Here is a 16018-nt window from a genome sequence, read left to right as displayed (position 1 = left end):
GTAAACTCTCTGGGTAAATAATATGGACGGAAGCTCACAGCTAACAGTTCCATGTCCCTTGTGCATATCTTCTCCTTGACAGTAACATGTCCAGGATGACACCAACGCTGGTTAACCAGCACTGCAATTCCACCACCCTTTAGCTTTCCGCTGTGTTGTCTACTGCGGTCTGCACGGACCGTTTTAAAGCCCGGTACAGACACATTACAGTCAAGGATGTGTTCATGCAGCCATGTCTCGGTGAAGCACATAACACTGCACTCTCTGTATTCTTTCTGAGATCTTGTTAGCATCTCCAGCTCGTCCGTTTTGTTAGCTAGCGATCTCACATTACCCATGACGACGGTCGGGAGAAATGGTTTAAATCTCCATCGCTTTCTCCTCTGTCTCACTCCCGCTCTGCATCCTCTTCTCTTTCTTTTCAACTCCATCGGGATTTGATGTGTTGTTTCGCTGATAATCCTGATTTGGGAGAGGTTAATCAGTTGATCCCAATTGTAAACAAGTCTTTCATTGCCATGGAGACTCATCATAACAAGCCTTGAAAGAGCAAAAATATGCAAAAAAAATCTTCCTTGCAGCACACCCTCCAAACTGGCATGGTATCCTTATAAAAAAAATATCTAATTTGAGGTAATATCTATGTGAGAAGACTGTACTTTCAAAGAAATCAAGATAGCAAGTCAGAGCTACTACAATCTGCTGCCAACAGACGGCGCAATCTAGAATCTAAATGTAAATGTAACAAAATAACTAAACATACTTTAGTTATTTTGGGTTTGTCATTTCCGAGAGGAGTGAAAAAAATAAACTTCATGATAGCACGGCCAAAGAGGGGTTTTCAAATTGCTTTGGATGTAACAACACGAGAAACTGTGTTTCACCTGATAGAGCTCGATGCGCTGTTCAGACACCTGGGCCTCGGGGTTCTGAAAGCGGAAGATCCTGAGCTCAGCCTTCACCAGGTTAGAGGCATTCTTCTCTAAAGAGGACACGTCAAAGGTAAGCCGTCTGAAGTATGGGTTGAAGTGTGTCGGGGAAATTACATCTACAAAACAAGGAGAGAACACACAAGTGAGAAACAGAACTATAGTTTAAGCCGCAAGCGGCATCCATCAAGTTCGAAACTCATGGCACCTGCCACCCGCCTCATATACCTATTTAGCTTAATTCGGCATGGTGTAATGTGTTAAGGATGTAACAAATATTGCTGTATGAATGCGATTTTGGTTGCCATAGTAACGTGTCATGGTTTTTTCCCAACAGTACCTGAAGGCATCCTTCAGGGCTGATTTGCTGATGCGTTCCAACTGTGCCTCTCACGACTGAAGCAGCAAGCTTAGGACTGCTGATCGCCTGATTGTCAGTTTCTCTGTTCGTCTCCAGCCTCTATTATCAAGCGCCTGCTCTCCCTGGATTCCTTACTTTTCTTTTCAGTCCCGAGTTCCTGCCTGCCCCAGCGTTTTCCTATTCCCTTCTCCTTGTGAGTCTTCCTTGTATATTGAACATTGGATCGTTTCTTGGATTTGGATTTTGGATTCTGGACAACCCGACTTTGTCTCTGGTGAGGAGATTATGTTTGTTCCTCTTGGACATTAATTCTCCCAGGAGTCTCAGTCTATGTGCCACTCAGCTAAGCTCCCTTGTCTTCTTCAGTCGCACCCGGTTTGGAAAGACCTCACAGGAAGATTCTTCAACTAGACTCAGCTATTGTAAATAAAATCTTGAACCAGATCCTGAAGTTTTCTGTTTCTTTTGGGTCCCATTTTCTGAGTTGTCACAGTTACATGGTTTGTCCTAGGGATGCACCGATCCACTTTTTGGGAGTTCCAATCCGATACCAATATCTGAAATTTGAATACCTGCCGATACTGTTTTTGCTGATACCAAATCTGTTTATGTGAACATTATTGTGATTGTGGTTATTACTGCTGTTATAACTGTGTAAGATTTCATTAGGTTGTAATAAATGACCCATCCTTTCTGAAGTTACCTCACCAAAACACATATAATAACATTACTGAATAATTAGATTATTGAATTTCCCTTTGGGGATTAATAAAGTATTTTTTCATTTTCATTTAATTTCATTACAGATCTAACAATTTTAACAAGTTTTATTTTGATTTGGCACATTTTACCAAAATACAAGTATAAATGTGTGGTTTTGGAACAGAGATCCAGCTTTTAGTCCAGTGTTCCTCATCGCATGCGGCTCTCTGACTCTTGCCTTGCGGCTCATGAAGCAGCCGCTGGCTTTCTGAAAATGCATCTAAACAAGTCATAATGATCCTCAACGCTGCAGTTCTCTCCACAAACAAGAGCTGCAGGCTGCTTGCAGAAACTCTGCTGTCCTAACGGCCCTAACTGACCCTGTTAGAGTTGCTAGTTCTGGCTGATTTCAGCTGCAGCGAACTCCACCAAAGAGCTGCTCCATCGGTAGCTCCGTATATATAATGAAAAAGAAACGGCCACATTCTGGAGGCATTATTGTATTTTCACCTTATACTGTTGCATAAGAATACCATTACTCCGTGTAATATTTAGGATAACCATTCCTTGCTAAAAAGCTGAAAGTTACGGATTTGGCAACGTAGCAGGGTACATAGCATGGGAACACTATTTCAGGGTTAGGATTAGGGTTGAACAGTGAGGATCACTGTTTCAGTGGAACAAAAAATGTCACATTTTAATGTTCAAGGCATTTATTTCTTTTACAACATATCCAAAGCATGTCATCAAACACATTTGCGCTAGTGTGGTGTTGGTACACTTTTAATACCAAGTACAAGTACACATGCTTGGTTTGGAACTAATACCAATCCTTACATCGGTGCATTCCTAGTTTGTCCTGTTTCAGGACAAACTAGAATTTCAGTATCGTTTGGCCCCCAACTTGTCATGAAGCTTCCTGCCAAATTTGGAATCAATTGCATTAATCCCCCCAGACTAGTCTGTTTAAATACAATGCATGTAAAGTGACAAAAGGAGGTCAAAATGGACTTAAACTCAAAGAAGGTGGACAGCCCGTTGCCACAGCAACAGGTGTTTCATTGACTTTTTTGCTTGTCTTGGGGTGTTACACATGTGCCCCATTTCATTGTCCTTTGTCAAAGTACACGTTCGGGACCCAGCTCATGTTTGGATTTTTTTTCTTCTAGGTGGTAGGGTTGCATGGTATACAGGTACCAATATAGTACAGCAATACTAGAGATTTGAAAAAGGTACCATACCGGCATTTAAAAATAAACTTTTTTTTTTTTTTGTTTTAACGCAAAAGAATTTGTCAATTGGAACCTGTGTCTTTAAGTGCAGCGAGGCCAGCGAGTGTGATGTAGTCGCAGAGGCGGAAGTATAACCGGCAAGTTGTGCAGCACACAGACTGGGTAACAAGGAAAACACTACTGTAATTCCCAGGTTTCATAAAATGCATTTTAAAAAGATATTACATTCTTAAAATATTTTAACAAGTTAATTGGCCTACAAAAATGAACTGACTGGTGTTTTAGTAACGTGATTTTATACAGGACATCACCTCGTTGCCCATTTAATCTTCCATTTATATTATAAACCATAAAGGCAAAACATTATAAAAGAAATTAAAACATTATGTTGCCCTACAATATTTTAATTTATTTAGATAGATGAGATATCCAATTTATATTTCTAGTTATGTCCATACAATGTTCCGTGAATAGTTTTCAAACACAAACCAGTTAAACAATCACAATGAGTAAAATCTACAGGAGGGACCAGACAAAGTGCAGCTCAAAGACCTCTACGATGACTACGACCATTGGTAGAAATGTTCCCTTGCCTGGACATTAGTTACCGGGACCTCCCTCTGGAGCCAGGCCTGGAGGTGAGGTACAAGAGCGAGCGTCTGGTGGCCAGGCTCAGCCCCACAGGGTTACATGGTCCCCACCTCCTGTGGTCTCACCATCTGCGGGAGGAGCTGTGGGGGTCGGGTGCAGTGTGAGCTGGGCGGCAGCAAGGGGCGGGGACCCTGGTGGTCCGATCCCCGGCTGCAGAAGCTGGCTCTAGGGACGTGGAACGTCACCTCTCTGGTGGGGAAGGAGCCTGAGCTTGTGCGCGAGGTTGAGCGGTTCCGACTAGATATAGTTGGACTCACCTCAACGCATGGCTTGGGCTCTGGAACCAGAACCCTCGAGAGGGACTGGACCTTCTTCCACTCTGGAGTTGCTCATGGTGAGAGGCGCCGAGCAGGTGTGGGCATTCTCATCAGCCCCCAGCTTGGTGCCTGCACGTTGGGGTTTACCCCGGTGGATGAAAGGGTAGTTTCCCTCCGCCTCCGGGTGGGGGGACGGGTCCTGACTGTTGTCTGTGCTTATGCACCGAACAGCAGTTCAGAGTACCCACCCTTTCTGGAGTCCTTGGAGGGAGTGCTGGAGGGTGCTCCTTCTGGTGACTCCATTGTTCTGCTGGGGGACTTCAATGCTCACGTGGGCAATGACAGTGAGTAATGACATTCTTTTTCAAAAAGTAATACAAAAACCAGGCAGGTCCAACTGTCCATCCCCTGGAAGTTTGGGGTATGTGATGTAGTCCTCTGTTTTGTTCCAGACAGAAACAAGTGACCGAAGAAGTGAGAGGAAAAATAAATTGGGGAAAAAAATGTAGTTTTGGTTGTGTTTATGTTAGAATGTTTGGATCTTTGATAGCCAAGGCCTGAGAGAAACATATTTAGAAATGAGAAAGCTTCTACATTGTTGATCTGGGTCGTTTTTAAATTAAATTCTGTGACATTCAATTGCTGTTTTGATTCTTCTTTTTTTATACTGATAACTATTTATGCATCCATGTGGCATCATTTTAGAATACATATTATGATTGCCCAGGTTGTCTTGAAAAAAGGGTGTTTAATACTTGACTGGGTGACAGGGTTGAGATTATACATGCATTAATAGACAGAGAGGTCAGGCGGACAAAAATAGCAATAAATGGCTCTGAGTTTAAAGGGTTAGGCTTTATTCTTTATTTTATTATTCATTTCATAAGTCTGTTATTTTAGCTAACTGCTCAAGAAAAAAAGAAAATAGAGGAAAAGAATGAAGGAAAAAGATAGAATAAAAGAGACTAACAATGGAGAGGAAGAAAAGAAGAGAGAAAAGAAAAAAAACTGAACAAAAAAGTAGAAAACAAGCCACAGCAACTGTCACATCTTCTCAACGGAAATCTTTTACATTGTTAGAGAATCTAGTATCTAAAGTTTCAAAGACAACACAGTAGACATCCTGAGTAAAAACTATCAGTATCTACAGACAGAGCAGCAGCCGGTGTATGTACAGGGACGTGGGTGTGTGTTACCGTGTATGTGTGTGTGTAGGGGAGTAGTTGTGTAACTAGGTATGTGTGTGTAGAGGTGTGGGTGTGTGTATGTGTTTCATGTGCATGGGAGTGTGTTTACTAAATATTAGGGATGAGTTGTGTTAGGTGATCATGCAAATGCAACCCCACCCCCTCCTAGAGTCAGGGACAGATCAGGAGGGCCCCAAGCCGCAGAAACCAGAAGCCACCACAGGAAATGGAGCCAAGGCCGCCCCCCGCTAGGGCGACCGCATGCCCGCCCAGGCCGGAAGAGGCAGAGGAAAGCCACCGCCAGAGCCCTGTCTCCCGCCAAAGGGCACAGGCGCCAGGGGACCCAGGCCAGCAGACCGCCAGCCCGGCCAGGCCCCGGCCAGGCCCCGGACCCCATACATGAGTCGGGGACAGAGCCCAGGACAAGGTGGGCCCAAGAGCCACCAAGCCCCCCAGGGAAGGCCCAGCCCAGCACCAGGGAAAGCAGGGCTGCACTGCCGCAGGCCAACGCTCGCCCCGGTGCCCCGGCCAGTCGCCCCAGAGATCGCAATGCCCCCCAGCGGGCCCCCCTCAGCCCACAATCTCATTTATCGCCCTGCCACTCCCAAACCTCCCCAAGCACACCTCTACCATACCCTCTCTGAGCCATCCCCCACTCCAATCCTCTTTCCCCGACCCCACACTCACCCTTATCCTCCCCAGCCCACCCCTTCCATCTTCACCTTCCAGCCTTTGCTGGGAGGCAGCGAGCCCCCGACAACCACAACACATTCATTTACACCCCCCATGTACTCAATCTATGCATACCCCACCTCCTCCATCATGCACATCCCCAGTTCCACCATTCACGCTTCCCACATTCACTCTTACCCGTGGGACTCTGGAGGCAGCTGATGGGTACCGACAGGCTAAGCGGCATGCGGCTTCGGCTGTCGTCAAGGCAAAAACTCGGGCATGGGAGGAGTTTGGCGAGGCCATGGAGAAAGACTTCCGGACAGCTTCGAGGTGATTCTGGTCCACCATCCGGCGGCTCAGGAGGGGAAAGCAGTGCTCCATCGACACTGTGTACAGTGGAGATGGGGAGCTGCTGACCTCAACTCGGGACGTTGTGGGTCGGTGGAGGGAATACTTCGAAGACCTCCTCAATCCTACCAACACGTCTTCCCATGAGGGAGCAGAGCTGGTGGACTCAGGGGTGGACTCTCCTATCTCTGGGGCTGAAGTCGCTGAGGTGGTCAAAAAGCTCCTTGGCGGCAAGGCCCCGGGGGTGGATGAGATCCGCCCGGAGTTCCTTAAGGCTCTGGATGCTGTGGGGCTGTCCTGGCTGACACGCCTCTGCAGCATCGCGTGGACATCGGGGGCAGTACCGCTGGATTGGCAGACTGGGGTGGTGGCAAGTTAAAGCATGGGCTTACCTGGGCTGAAGTCCAGGGGCCTATGGAGTTTAGGGGCCAATTATTTTTGAGACAAAATTACCTAAAAAGTCTAACTGTTATGTAACTGGTAAGTTCTGCTGTCAATCAGCATCTTATACACATCTGAGAGTGCTGATTGGTCCAAATGCACCCGTTGCCACCATGGCAAAAGTGAAGCGTGGCTCTTTGACATGGATGCGTAATGGTGCATATTGTCACACAGCCAAAGCTGGATCTGTTTTGTTCCCAGTCTGAGTGTGCAATCTACAATTTTCCATGAATCTGAACCACAGTTTGTGGGTGATTTAGCGATTGTGAAAATGGGCGGCAGGTGGAAATGTGTCTGCGCGTGACATGGTTTGCAGCATGGTGAGCTTGAAAGAAAACGTAACCTAGCAAAGAAATCTGATAGACAAATAAAGGCTGTAGGGGAGCAAATTTATGAAAAAGTTAATGATGACGGTTAAGTGTGAACAGGGGATGAAGAAAAAAAATGGAATAAAACAGAAGATGAATAGAAGAAAAATAAGAAATCCAGCTCCAAAATACTGGATGAGCCAGATGTTCTGATAATTATTTCCTCGCTCATGACAAATATATTTACATGAGGGTGATAAACTCGTTCTCTGCGTCTCCTTGCTTTGTTTCAGTGTCTCCATCTTGTGACAATAACTGCAACCATGTGCACAATAACACACACAGACTGTCTGCAGGTCCTTCTGAAGCGTGATAGACATGGACGCAGTTCCGATCAGCAATGTTGCTCCCAGGTTTAATAAATCACATTGTGGGTGTTAAATGAATATATTTACATTTTCTCTCCCAACACACAGAACAGACCGTGAACACCTGCCTCTGTCAGCGGTGTGGGTTCTTTGAAGCATTTTTCAGGTTCCACCAGAGGGAGCCAGAGGAACCATTTTCTGGAGGGTGTTTTCACCACAGGTGTGCAGACCTGCACACCTGTGGTGAATTAGGGATCATCTACTAGCACTATATCTGCAGCTGATTGCCAGTCCTTCATCGCTTGAGCGTTGAGCCTCTGTGGTAAAACCTAAGCCCTCCAGCGAATTCCTGTATCCTCTAACCTTTGAGAAACTTTAAGAATTCTTGTTTTTTTCCCAGAGACACACCTTTGTGTACTCTCCCGAGCTACCTGTGATTTTCCTCCCAGCGACCAATCATCTCCAGCAACCACTCCTTACCAATAACCAGGCTTTCTCTCCACTGGCTATCCTCCGGATCCGATCAGCTTGGCGCTGCCTATCCGCCCTCCACCGAAAGGACCCTCACTGGCACCCACTGCCAACATCCATCCTCTCGGACCTCCTGACACCACCCAAATTCACAGCAACTCCGAAACAAGTAGGACACCTTCACTTCCCAGAGATTTATTCCATCATTCCATTACTCATAAATCTATCTTTGCAGAGAACCCCGCCTTCGGGTCTTTCCGGAACCATCCCCTCAGTTCTCCAATAAACTATTTTCACATTCTCCAGATTGCTTAATCTTGCATGTGGGTCCAACATCTTCACACCATGACAGCCCCCTATTAAACATTATGTTGGACGTCACAACAGTCACCCTGTTTTTGTGCACCATTCAAAGACAAGCCTCAGTGATGTTCATAAATCAGCTTGTAATGTTTTTGTTGCGTGTAGAATTACTTTGCACATGTTTTAGTATGTGCAAACCTTTAGTAGATCTGGGCATAAGAGTTCCACTGCAGCATAAGCCCACTGCGTTTTTAATCAGGTAGAAACATCAGCTGTCGGATCAGCTGGATAACTTTTTTTTTATATAAAAAAAAAAGCTGGAGCGGGGAGAATCTGTGAATAGTGTTACATAAAGGCAGCTCTATTTTGCCATGTTGACACTTAAAACATGTAGTTTATGATACTTTTTAAATCATATGTTCATTTTCATTTGAATGGGACTCTGGAAGACGTAGACTGGTCCAGTATGGACTTACTGGGCAGAAATGGGACTGATGGCTTGTCAAAAATAAAAATGTCTGCATCGGAGCACTCATAATCTGGATCTTAAGGACATAATCACAGCTTTCTGTACAAAAGAGACCATCCAAAAAGGAAAATGCAGTGTTTAGTGATTGCCCCTGCAGGTTTTCACACGTTGTGGCTGCAGTGTCTGAAAAGTAATGTTATTTCTGTTTAGGAAGCTTCACGTTTGATTTGTAGCTGCTGTTTTCCATTCATTATTTAATTCAATATTGTTCATTACGGCCATGTTATTAATATGTCAATACAACTAAATAAAGGACACCTCAGTGTAAACCTAGATATTATTTTAAGTAATGAGACTTAGTACATTTAGAAGATGGGGCAGGGCCTACGGAACTTCCCAGCCCAGGGGCCCAATAGTAGGTAAAGGTGGCCCTGGGTATTGGTCCCCCTTTTTAAGAAGGGGGACTGGAGGGTGTGTTCCAATTACAGGGGAATCACACTCCTCAGCCTCCCTGGTAAGGTCTATTCAGGGGTCCTGGAGAGGAGGGTCCGCCGGATAGTCGAATCCCGGATTGAGGAGGAGCAGTGTGGTTTTCGTCCTGGTCGCGGAACAGTGGACCAGCTCTATACCCTCTTTGGGGTCCTGGAGGGGACATGGGAGTTTGCCCAACCAGTCTACATGTGCTTTGTGGACCTGGAGAAGGCATTCGACCGTGTCCCCCGGGGGCTTCTGTGGGGGGTACTCTGGAAGTATAGGACCCCCTTGAACGAGCTGTCCGGTCCCTGTACGACAGGTGTTAGAGCTTGGTCCGCTTTGCCGGTAGTAAGTCGGATTCGTTTCCAGTGAGGGTTGGACTCCACCAAGGCTGCCCTTTATCACCGATTAGAGATAAGATAAATTTTATATAGCGCTTTTCACAGACACATAGACACAAAGTCACAAAGAGCTTCATAACAATAAAAACATAGAAAACCTGCAACGTGTGGGAAAAACAAAAAAAAGTATAAATACACAGAAGTCACCGAGTCTTTTTGGAGCTAAAATGCCTGAACAAATATGTTTTTAAAAGCATCTCCTAAATCCAGAGAGCACAAATCCAGAGTTTTAAAGGGGTTCGTGGGACCATCAACAGGTGTTGCCCGGTCGACCTCAGACTTCAAGCTGGACTGTAGGGCTTAACTAAGTCCTCAATGACTCCAACATGGGTGTGATATGGGTTCTCCTGCTGGTTCCAGTCAGAAGCCCCATTGCTGAGTTTTGCACTGACTGAAGACATGCCAGGGCTTTCGTGTTTAGCCATGTAAATAAGCTGTTACAATAGTCTAATCATGAGGACACAAATGCATGAATCATTTCGAGCGCTTTCTTAGACATCATTGGTCTCAGCTTTGCAATAATACACAGTTAAAAGAGCTTTTTTTTAACCAACTGTCTCGAATGATGGTCTAATGACACCGATTCATCGTATATTACCCCCAGGTTTCTCAGCATAGACTTGGCTGAAGAGCTCAGGTTGCCTAGATGTTGCTCTATGTTGGCGATTTCACTGTGGAGCAATAATGAGTGCTTCGGTCTTATCAGAGTTAAGTTGGAGACTGTTATCGCTTAACCACTGCTTTACTTTTGAAAGACAGTTAAGGAGCTCAATTTATGGGTTTCAGAAGCTTTAAATGAACAGTACATACCCACCTACATACATATGTATGTAGGTGGGTATGTATGTGCATATACATATATGCTTTGATCTCGTCCTCTTGTTTTCTCTGTTTTCTTTTCTGTTCTCTCTCTGTCCCTTTTCTATCCTTTCCGGTCCAGCAGCATAAACTCTGTAATATTAACAATTATCCAAAACAAATAGAAAAATAAAATAAGAATCCAGAAATACAAGGGTATCATTATATCTATAAAAGCTCCCCTTGGCAAAATAAATTTGCTCAGCAAAACACAGCATCCAGAACATCAGTCTGCTTGCTTAAATGCTGGACAAGACAAAAAAAAAAGAAGAACAGGAGTGGCCCCAACACAGAGCCCTGAGCCCCACACAACAATCTACCGGGCTTAGAGAGTAGGTGGTTGGCAGAAACAAGAAAGCTTCTACCCATTAGGAATGAGATAAACCACTGTATAACTGTGCCAGACATCTCACTCAGGTTCTGCAGTCTTTCAATGAAGATGTGGTGGTCGACGGTGTCAAAGGCCGAAGACAGATCCAGCAGAACCCATACTGTACACCTCCCTGAATCAGCAGACATCATGATGTCACTAGACATTTTCAGTAATGCTGTTTCTGTCGAGTGATATTTACAAAACCCTGACTGAAAGGTGTCATACATGTTGTGTGACTCTAAACATGGAGTCGGTTGCTGTGCTGCCACCTTTTCCAACATTTTAGCAGGAAGGGCAGTTTGGAAATCGGCCTGAAGTTCTTAAGATCTGATTTGTCCAAGTTAGCTTTCTTGAGTCTTGGTTCCACAATGGCGAGCTTAAATGAACTTGGAAATACGCCAGAGGAGAGTGACAAGTTAACATTTTGGTTGCCTGTGGTGGAAATTATGCACATAGTGTAGTTTTAATGTTACTCCTTCATTAAGCTTCTTTTATGTAGTACAAAATATATATTCTACATAGTTTAGAGTAGTCCAGAAAGCTTGCTTTAGTAGATCCATGCATAAAACTGAATGTTCTGTTCAAGGCCTGTTTCAGCTTTGACTGTTGTTATCTTCAGGCTGGCAGTTGTTTTGACTAGTGCTGCCAGGCAAAGGTTGTTTGTGTCTGCTTAAAGAGCACTGTAGCAGTCTGAGCAGGGGCAGAGCTCTCCAGACCTCTCGCCCATAACATCTGTACATCGTCAATAAATTGAACAGAAAACAGTTGATTTATAGATTTACTTCTCATCGGATGAATTCCAAAACAATTTGGTGTCAGAAGTGGGATCCCATGTGTTTCTGCTGGGACTGGACTGAGGGGCAGGCCGCCTGAATCCAAACAGATTCATCTTCAAACCTCGAATAGGCCTGAAGAGTGACGAGGGCCACAGTCACCGGTTTCGGTCGAGCACGATGGGATCTCAACCCACCTGTGGATTTATCTGGTGAGACGTATATTTTTCCAAGTTATGATCTGATTGAAAGTATTTTTGATATAATATTGTCGACTGAGTAATTCTCATTGCTAATCGAACTGAAACAGTTTGTTTATAAAAATTGTCGACTGTTTTCATAATAATGGTGGTTGCGCTCCTTTTCCCCAGGACTGACTTTGACAATAAATAAAAATAAAGCAAAAATAAAACAAAAAATAGAGACAGACTCTACAAGATCAGGTTACTAAACTAAGTCCTGTGAGTAGAAATATATGACTGACCATTACTGACTGTTCTGACATAGGAGTAATATAAGACCAGGTGGCAATGAGGACTATAGGGGGAAAGGAGGAGCAACTTAAACCAGGTTCTATCAAGGTTATTTTTAAAAGCAGAAATATGGTGAAGACGTAAGTAAAGTTTTGATGTTCTGCTGTGAAGAATGTGGGTTTCCAGAAGGAAGTTTTATGAACATGTATCAGATGGAAAAGTTTGAACAGAAAAATAAATTAATGTGCGGGCTGGTTCACTCTCCGTAAGAGGAATTAAAAATAGAGGTCTGACCAGCTATTCTCTGGAGAGTTGTGTGGAAATATTGTAGGCGATTTCTTTTTTTATTTTTTGTGACTCTTTTCCTGGGTGAATTAAAAGTGTGTGATTGGCTGGCTTGGGTGACATCACGGGGCCATAGTGGCCATTCACACAGAAATCAGTTTGTGTGTAAGTTTGCTTATATGATGGCAAGTCCCGTGAAAGATCTGCAAATGGTAAAGTGGTTGTAGGATCAACATATCTGATGTACCTAGCATCAAAATTATAAACACACATTGCTGTCCACACTAACTAATGATTCAGCAAATTTTCTCAAGTCAATGTCTAAGAACATGAATATATTAAAGATTGAAAATCAGACCACGGGCATTTCTCCAAAAGATGACAGTAAAGCCTGGTTCAAGCAAACTCTGTTAGATGTGACAGAACGTGCCTGGATGGACCAGGAAAGAAAAGAGAGAACATTATCTTCCTCTAACAATTTATTGAAGAGGAGGTTAGAGATTAAATGACAGACAAATATGTATTATTGCAGAGTTTAGCAAATTTTAAGAACTTTAGAAAGAACTGTTAGATGTAGAGGACGAGTTCAGAGCACATCTAACATGTTTACATGTATTTTACAAACTACTGATCAGTGCAGGTGGAGGAGATAAGGAGAAGCTTGGATGAGGAAGGCAGAGCAAAGGAAAGGAAAACATGAGAGAGGGAAGTGAGGAAGAAGAGGGCGTTCATTAAAGGCCTTATGCTCACTGAAGGGGATGATGTCATAGCATGTGTAGACAGGAACAAGCAGAAAAATCCTGTGTAAAATAACTGTTTGTGCTGTTCTTCCTAAAGCTTTTGTAACTGCATAAAAGCCACTCTTTGTGCGAATGCGGAACCCTTTTCCTAGAGGAATCACAATTCTATCATCTAAGGATATTTTTAAGTGTAACAACACATTGGAAGAAGTAAAGAATAAACCAAAAGATGAGGGACGTGATTTGTTGCGTTGGGAGCTGATTCTGTTGGGTTGGTGTGCGTTGCGTGGATGGGCTTGGACTTCTGTTTAATCCCTTTCAGACATTTAAATGGTGACTTTTGTTTCTTTAAGATTACAGTTATTTTATGTTTATGTTTAGTATGACTAAATGAATTGACGTTGACTGAAAATAAATGGAGAAAGACTTTGGGCTGTGCTTGTTAAATACCCAGCTGAGAGATGTTGAAGATAAGCATGGTGTTATAGGACAAAAAGAGGAAATATCTCAAGCTTTAAAACAGGAACGACACACCAACATCGTCTTTATGTGTTAAAGCTGCGTTATCTTCTAGACGAGGTCATGTTCAGCTTTCCCAGGGAAACACTGACTTATGGATCCACTGCCACTATAGTCTCACACAGATACAGTTATGATCCAAAGTCCAGGATTTTCACAGCACAGAACATGGTCCACATGATATGTTTGCAATAGTATGCAACAGAAGAACATTATAATTATGAGACTATAATCACATGACTAAATGATCCAGATGCAGCCTCAGAAGCTCATCTGCTGCACGGCGTCGACCACGGCAGCTCACCGCCCCTTTAACCCTTGTCAGCATGCACCATGGTCTCCACAGGGACCCCAACATGTCTATTATGCCCAAGGGGGATTCAGGGGGTGGACTGGGGAAGGGGGAGTTCTTGGTCTGGACCACTGCAGAGTTCTGTTTGTCACACATGCTGTCAGTCAGGACACTGGAGCAGAAACGGTCCCTACAACATGCTGCAACACTCCACCTCCCTCCTGTGCCAGCTCTGAGTCCTGGAGCAGGACCTGATATGCAGATGTGACTGCAGGAACCCGGCCACTGCTGATGGGGCCCGGGGATCCCAGAACCAGAGGGTCTGGCAGAGCCCTGCTGGTTGTGACTGTGAACAGTGTGGATATGGATTTTATGGGGGACATGTGGGCTTGATTTTCACCTTTGACCTCTGGAGGTGATGGATCCTCTTTGTCCTCAGACTGACTGTGGGATTTTCTGGAAGTAAAAGACTAACGGATGTGGCCGGCAGGCAGCACGAATCCCCCCCCCCCCCCCCGACTACAGAGTCAGAGGATGTTTTCTGGAATAAGCTGCACCCTGATTCTGTCAGAAAGACTGTTGTGTTCACTCAGTTCTCTGTGGAAAACCTGGATCTGCTTCCTGAAACCTTTTGCCCCCCTCTCTGATCCTTTACATGTCAGTCTTTATTAATTACACATATGAACCTGATTTATCTACCATGAAGCTTTAATAGACATGTGTTGGGCACTTCCTGGCATGAATTTCTGCTTGTATGCTGATTGGTGGGCGGGGCATGGTGACTGTAGTGGATCTGATTCCTGAGCAGACCAAGTGGTCCGAGCTGAATGATTATACACACCTACATATATTCCTGGCCTTGTATCCACATGACCAGGCCACACAATCAAGATCAAATATTTTCTCATTATTTCTGCTTAGCTTCATACCACATGAACATGCATACAAAGTTCTGCAGTCCTGCAGACTTTTGCAACTGAACAAGGTCCAAGTAATCTCTCTGCTCTGCTGCAGTGAAGCTAAACATCAGTTCATACAGACAAAACAACTTCTGGCACGTTCTACATCTCTAGCTGTGCCTTATCACAAAACATTTATCTTCAGTGTCTCTGACAGAACATGCACCAGGCAGGCCGTTAGGGTGGCAAACCTGTTTTAAAGACAGCACACAGATGATCTCTGAGTATTACCAGCTCGTGTACATTTCTAAATTTTCAGCCCAGACAACATGAGGTTGCATTAACTGCACCGCTGTATGACAATAAATAAGGTAATTTCCTACGCCACTCAGGTGAAATATGACCGATCGAAGAAGGATATTAGGAAAGGTTGGAATCCTCCATGTTTTTATTTGCTGATAGCCCGGTGTGTTAGTCCTGATCTGAACTCTGTCATTATTAATTTCACATCAAGTGCTTTTATTTGACGAGGGGAAGCAACTCTTGTGATGGCTGCCAGTTGACAGCCCAGTCTCTGGGTCAACACGCTCAACAAACGAATAATTGAACCCTGTAAGTCTTCAAAATACTTGTAGCCTCCAAGGCTCTTCCAGGAGGAATAAAACAACTTTTATTTTCCTTTTCTTTTTCTCCTTGGCAGGATTAAATTATGGGCTCTTGATCTCCTCTTGCAGTCAGGGGGATGTCATCCTAGAGGACTGGAGAAAATGACCTTTTGTGACCCGAAAGAGGAGGACGGCTTTGGGTGTATTAGGTTTCTTTTCTTTTTCCCCCCAGATAAACACACAATTCACATTTACCTCCAGATTTCTCTTTCAGGACCTCCTGCAGACCCCAAACCAGATGGTCTGAACAAAACCTCTAACACAATTTACAGTCCCTTAGGTCAATAGATACGGAATGTCACATCGAACTAAGCAACTGGCTCTTGTCAAAATGACACCTTTACACCTCCAGATAAGACTCAACGGCGCCAGGAGAGAGACCCGGCAACTCTGCTTTGATCCTCCCCGAATATACATTCTGGGTGACAGATCCACCCCTCTTCCCACAGGAAGAAACTCCAGATGCACTTCTTTGTGTCTGAAATCTCCTTTCACTAACTGGTTTAATGTAGCCTACATGATTTTTGTTGATAGGTTTGACTGAAGTTTCCCTTTTTATTCATT

General features: G+C 44.2%; 1 protein-coding gene across 2 annotated transcripts in view; it reads right to left on the bottom strand.

Moving 5' to 3' along the window:
- tgfb2 (transforming growth factor, beta 2) overlaps positions 1–16018 on the bottom strand; it is a 236474-nt gene that overhangs the window by 15486 nt on the left and 204970 nt on the right. For both annotated transcript variants that reach the window (XM_079240861.1, XM_079240862.1), the window contains exon 2: positions 885–1048. In XM_079240861.1, the coding sequence (XP_079096987.1) occupies positions 885–1048 (164 nt within the window). The remainder of the gene's footprint in view (positions 1–884; positions 1049–16018) is intronic.

Source organism: Telmatherina bonti (genome assembly GCF_933228915.1).
Source record: "Telmatherina bonti genome assembly, chromosome: 5".
Classification (NCBI taxonomy): domain Eukaryota; kingdom Metazoa; phylum Chordata; class Actinopteri; order Atheriniformes; family Telmatherinidae; genus Telmatherina; species Telmatherina bonti.
The sequence above is the reverse complement of the archived record's forward strand: the minus strand, read 5'-3'. Positions and strand labels throughout refer to the sequence as shown.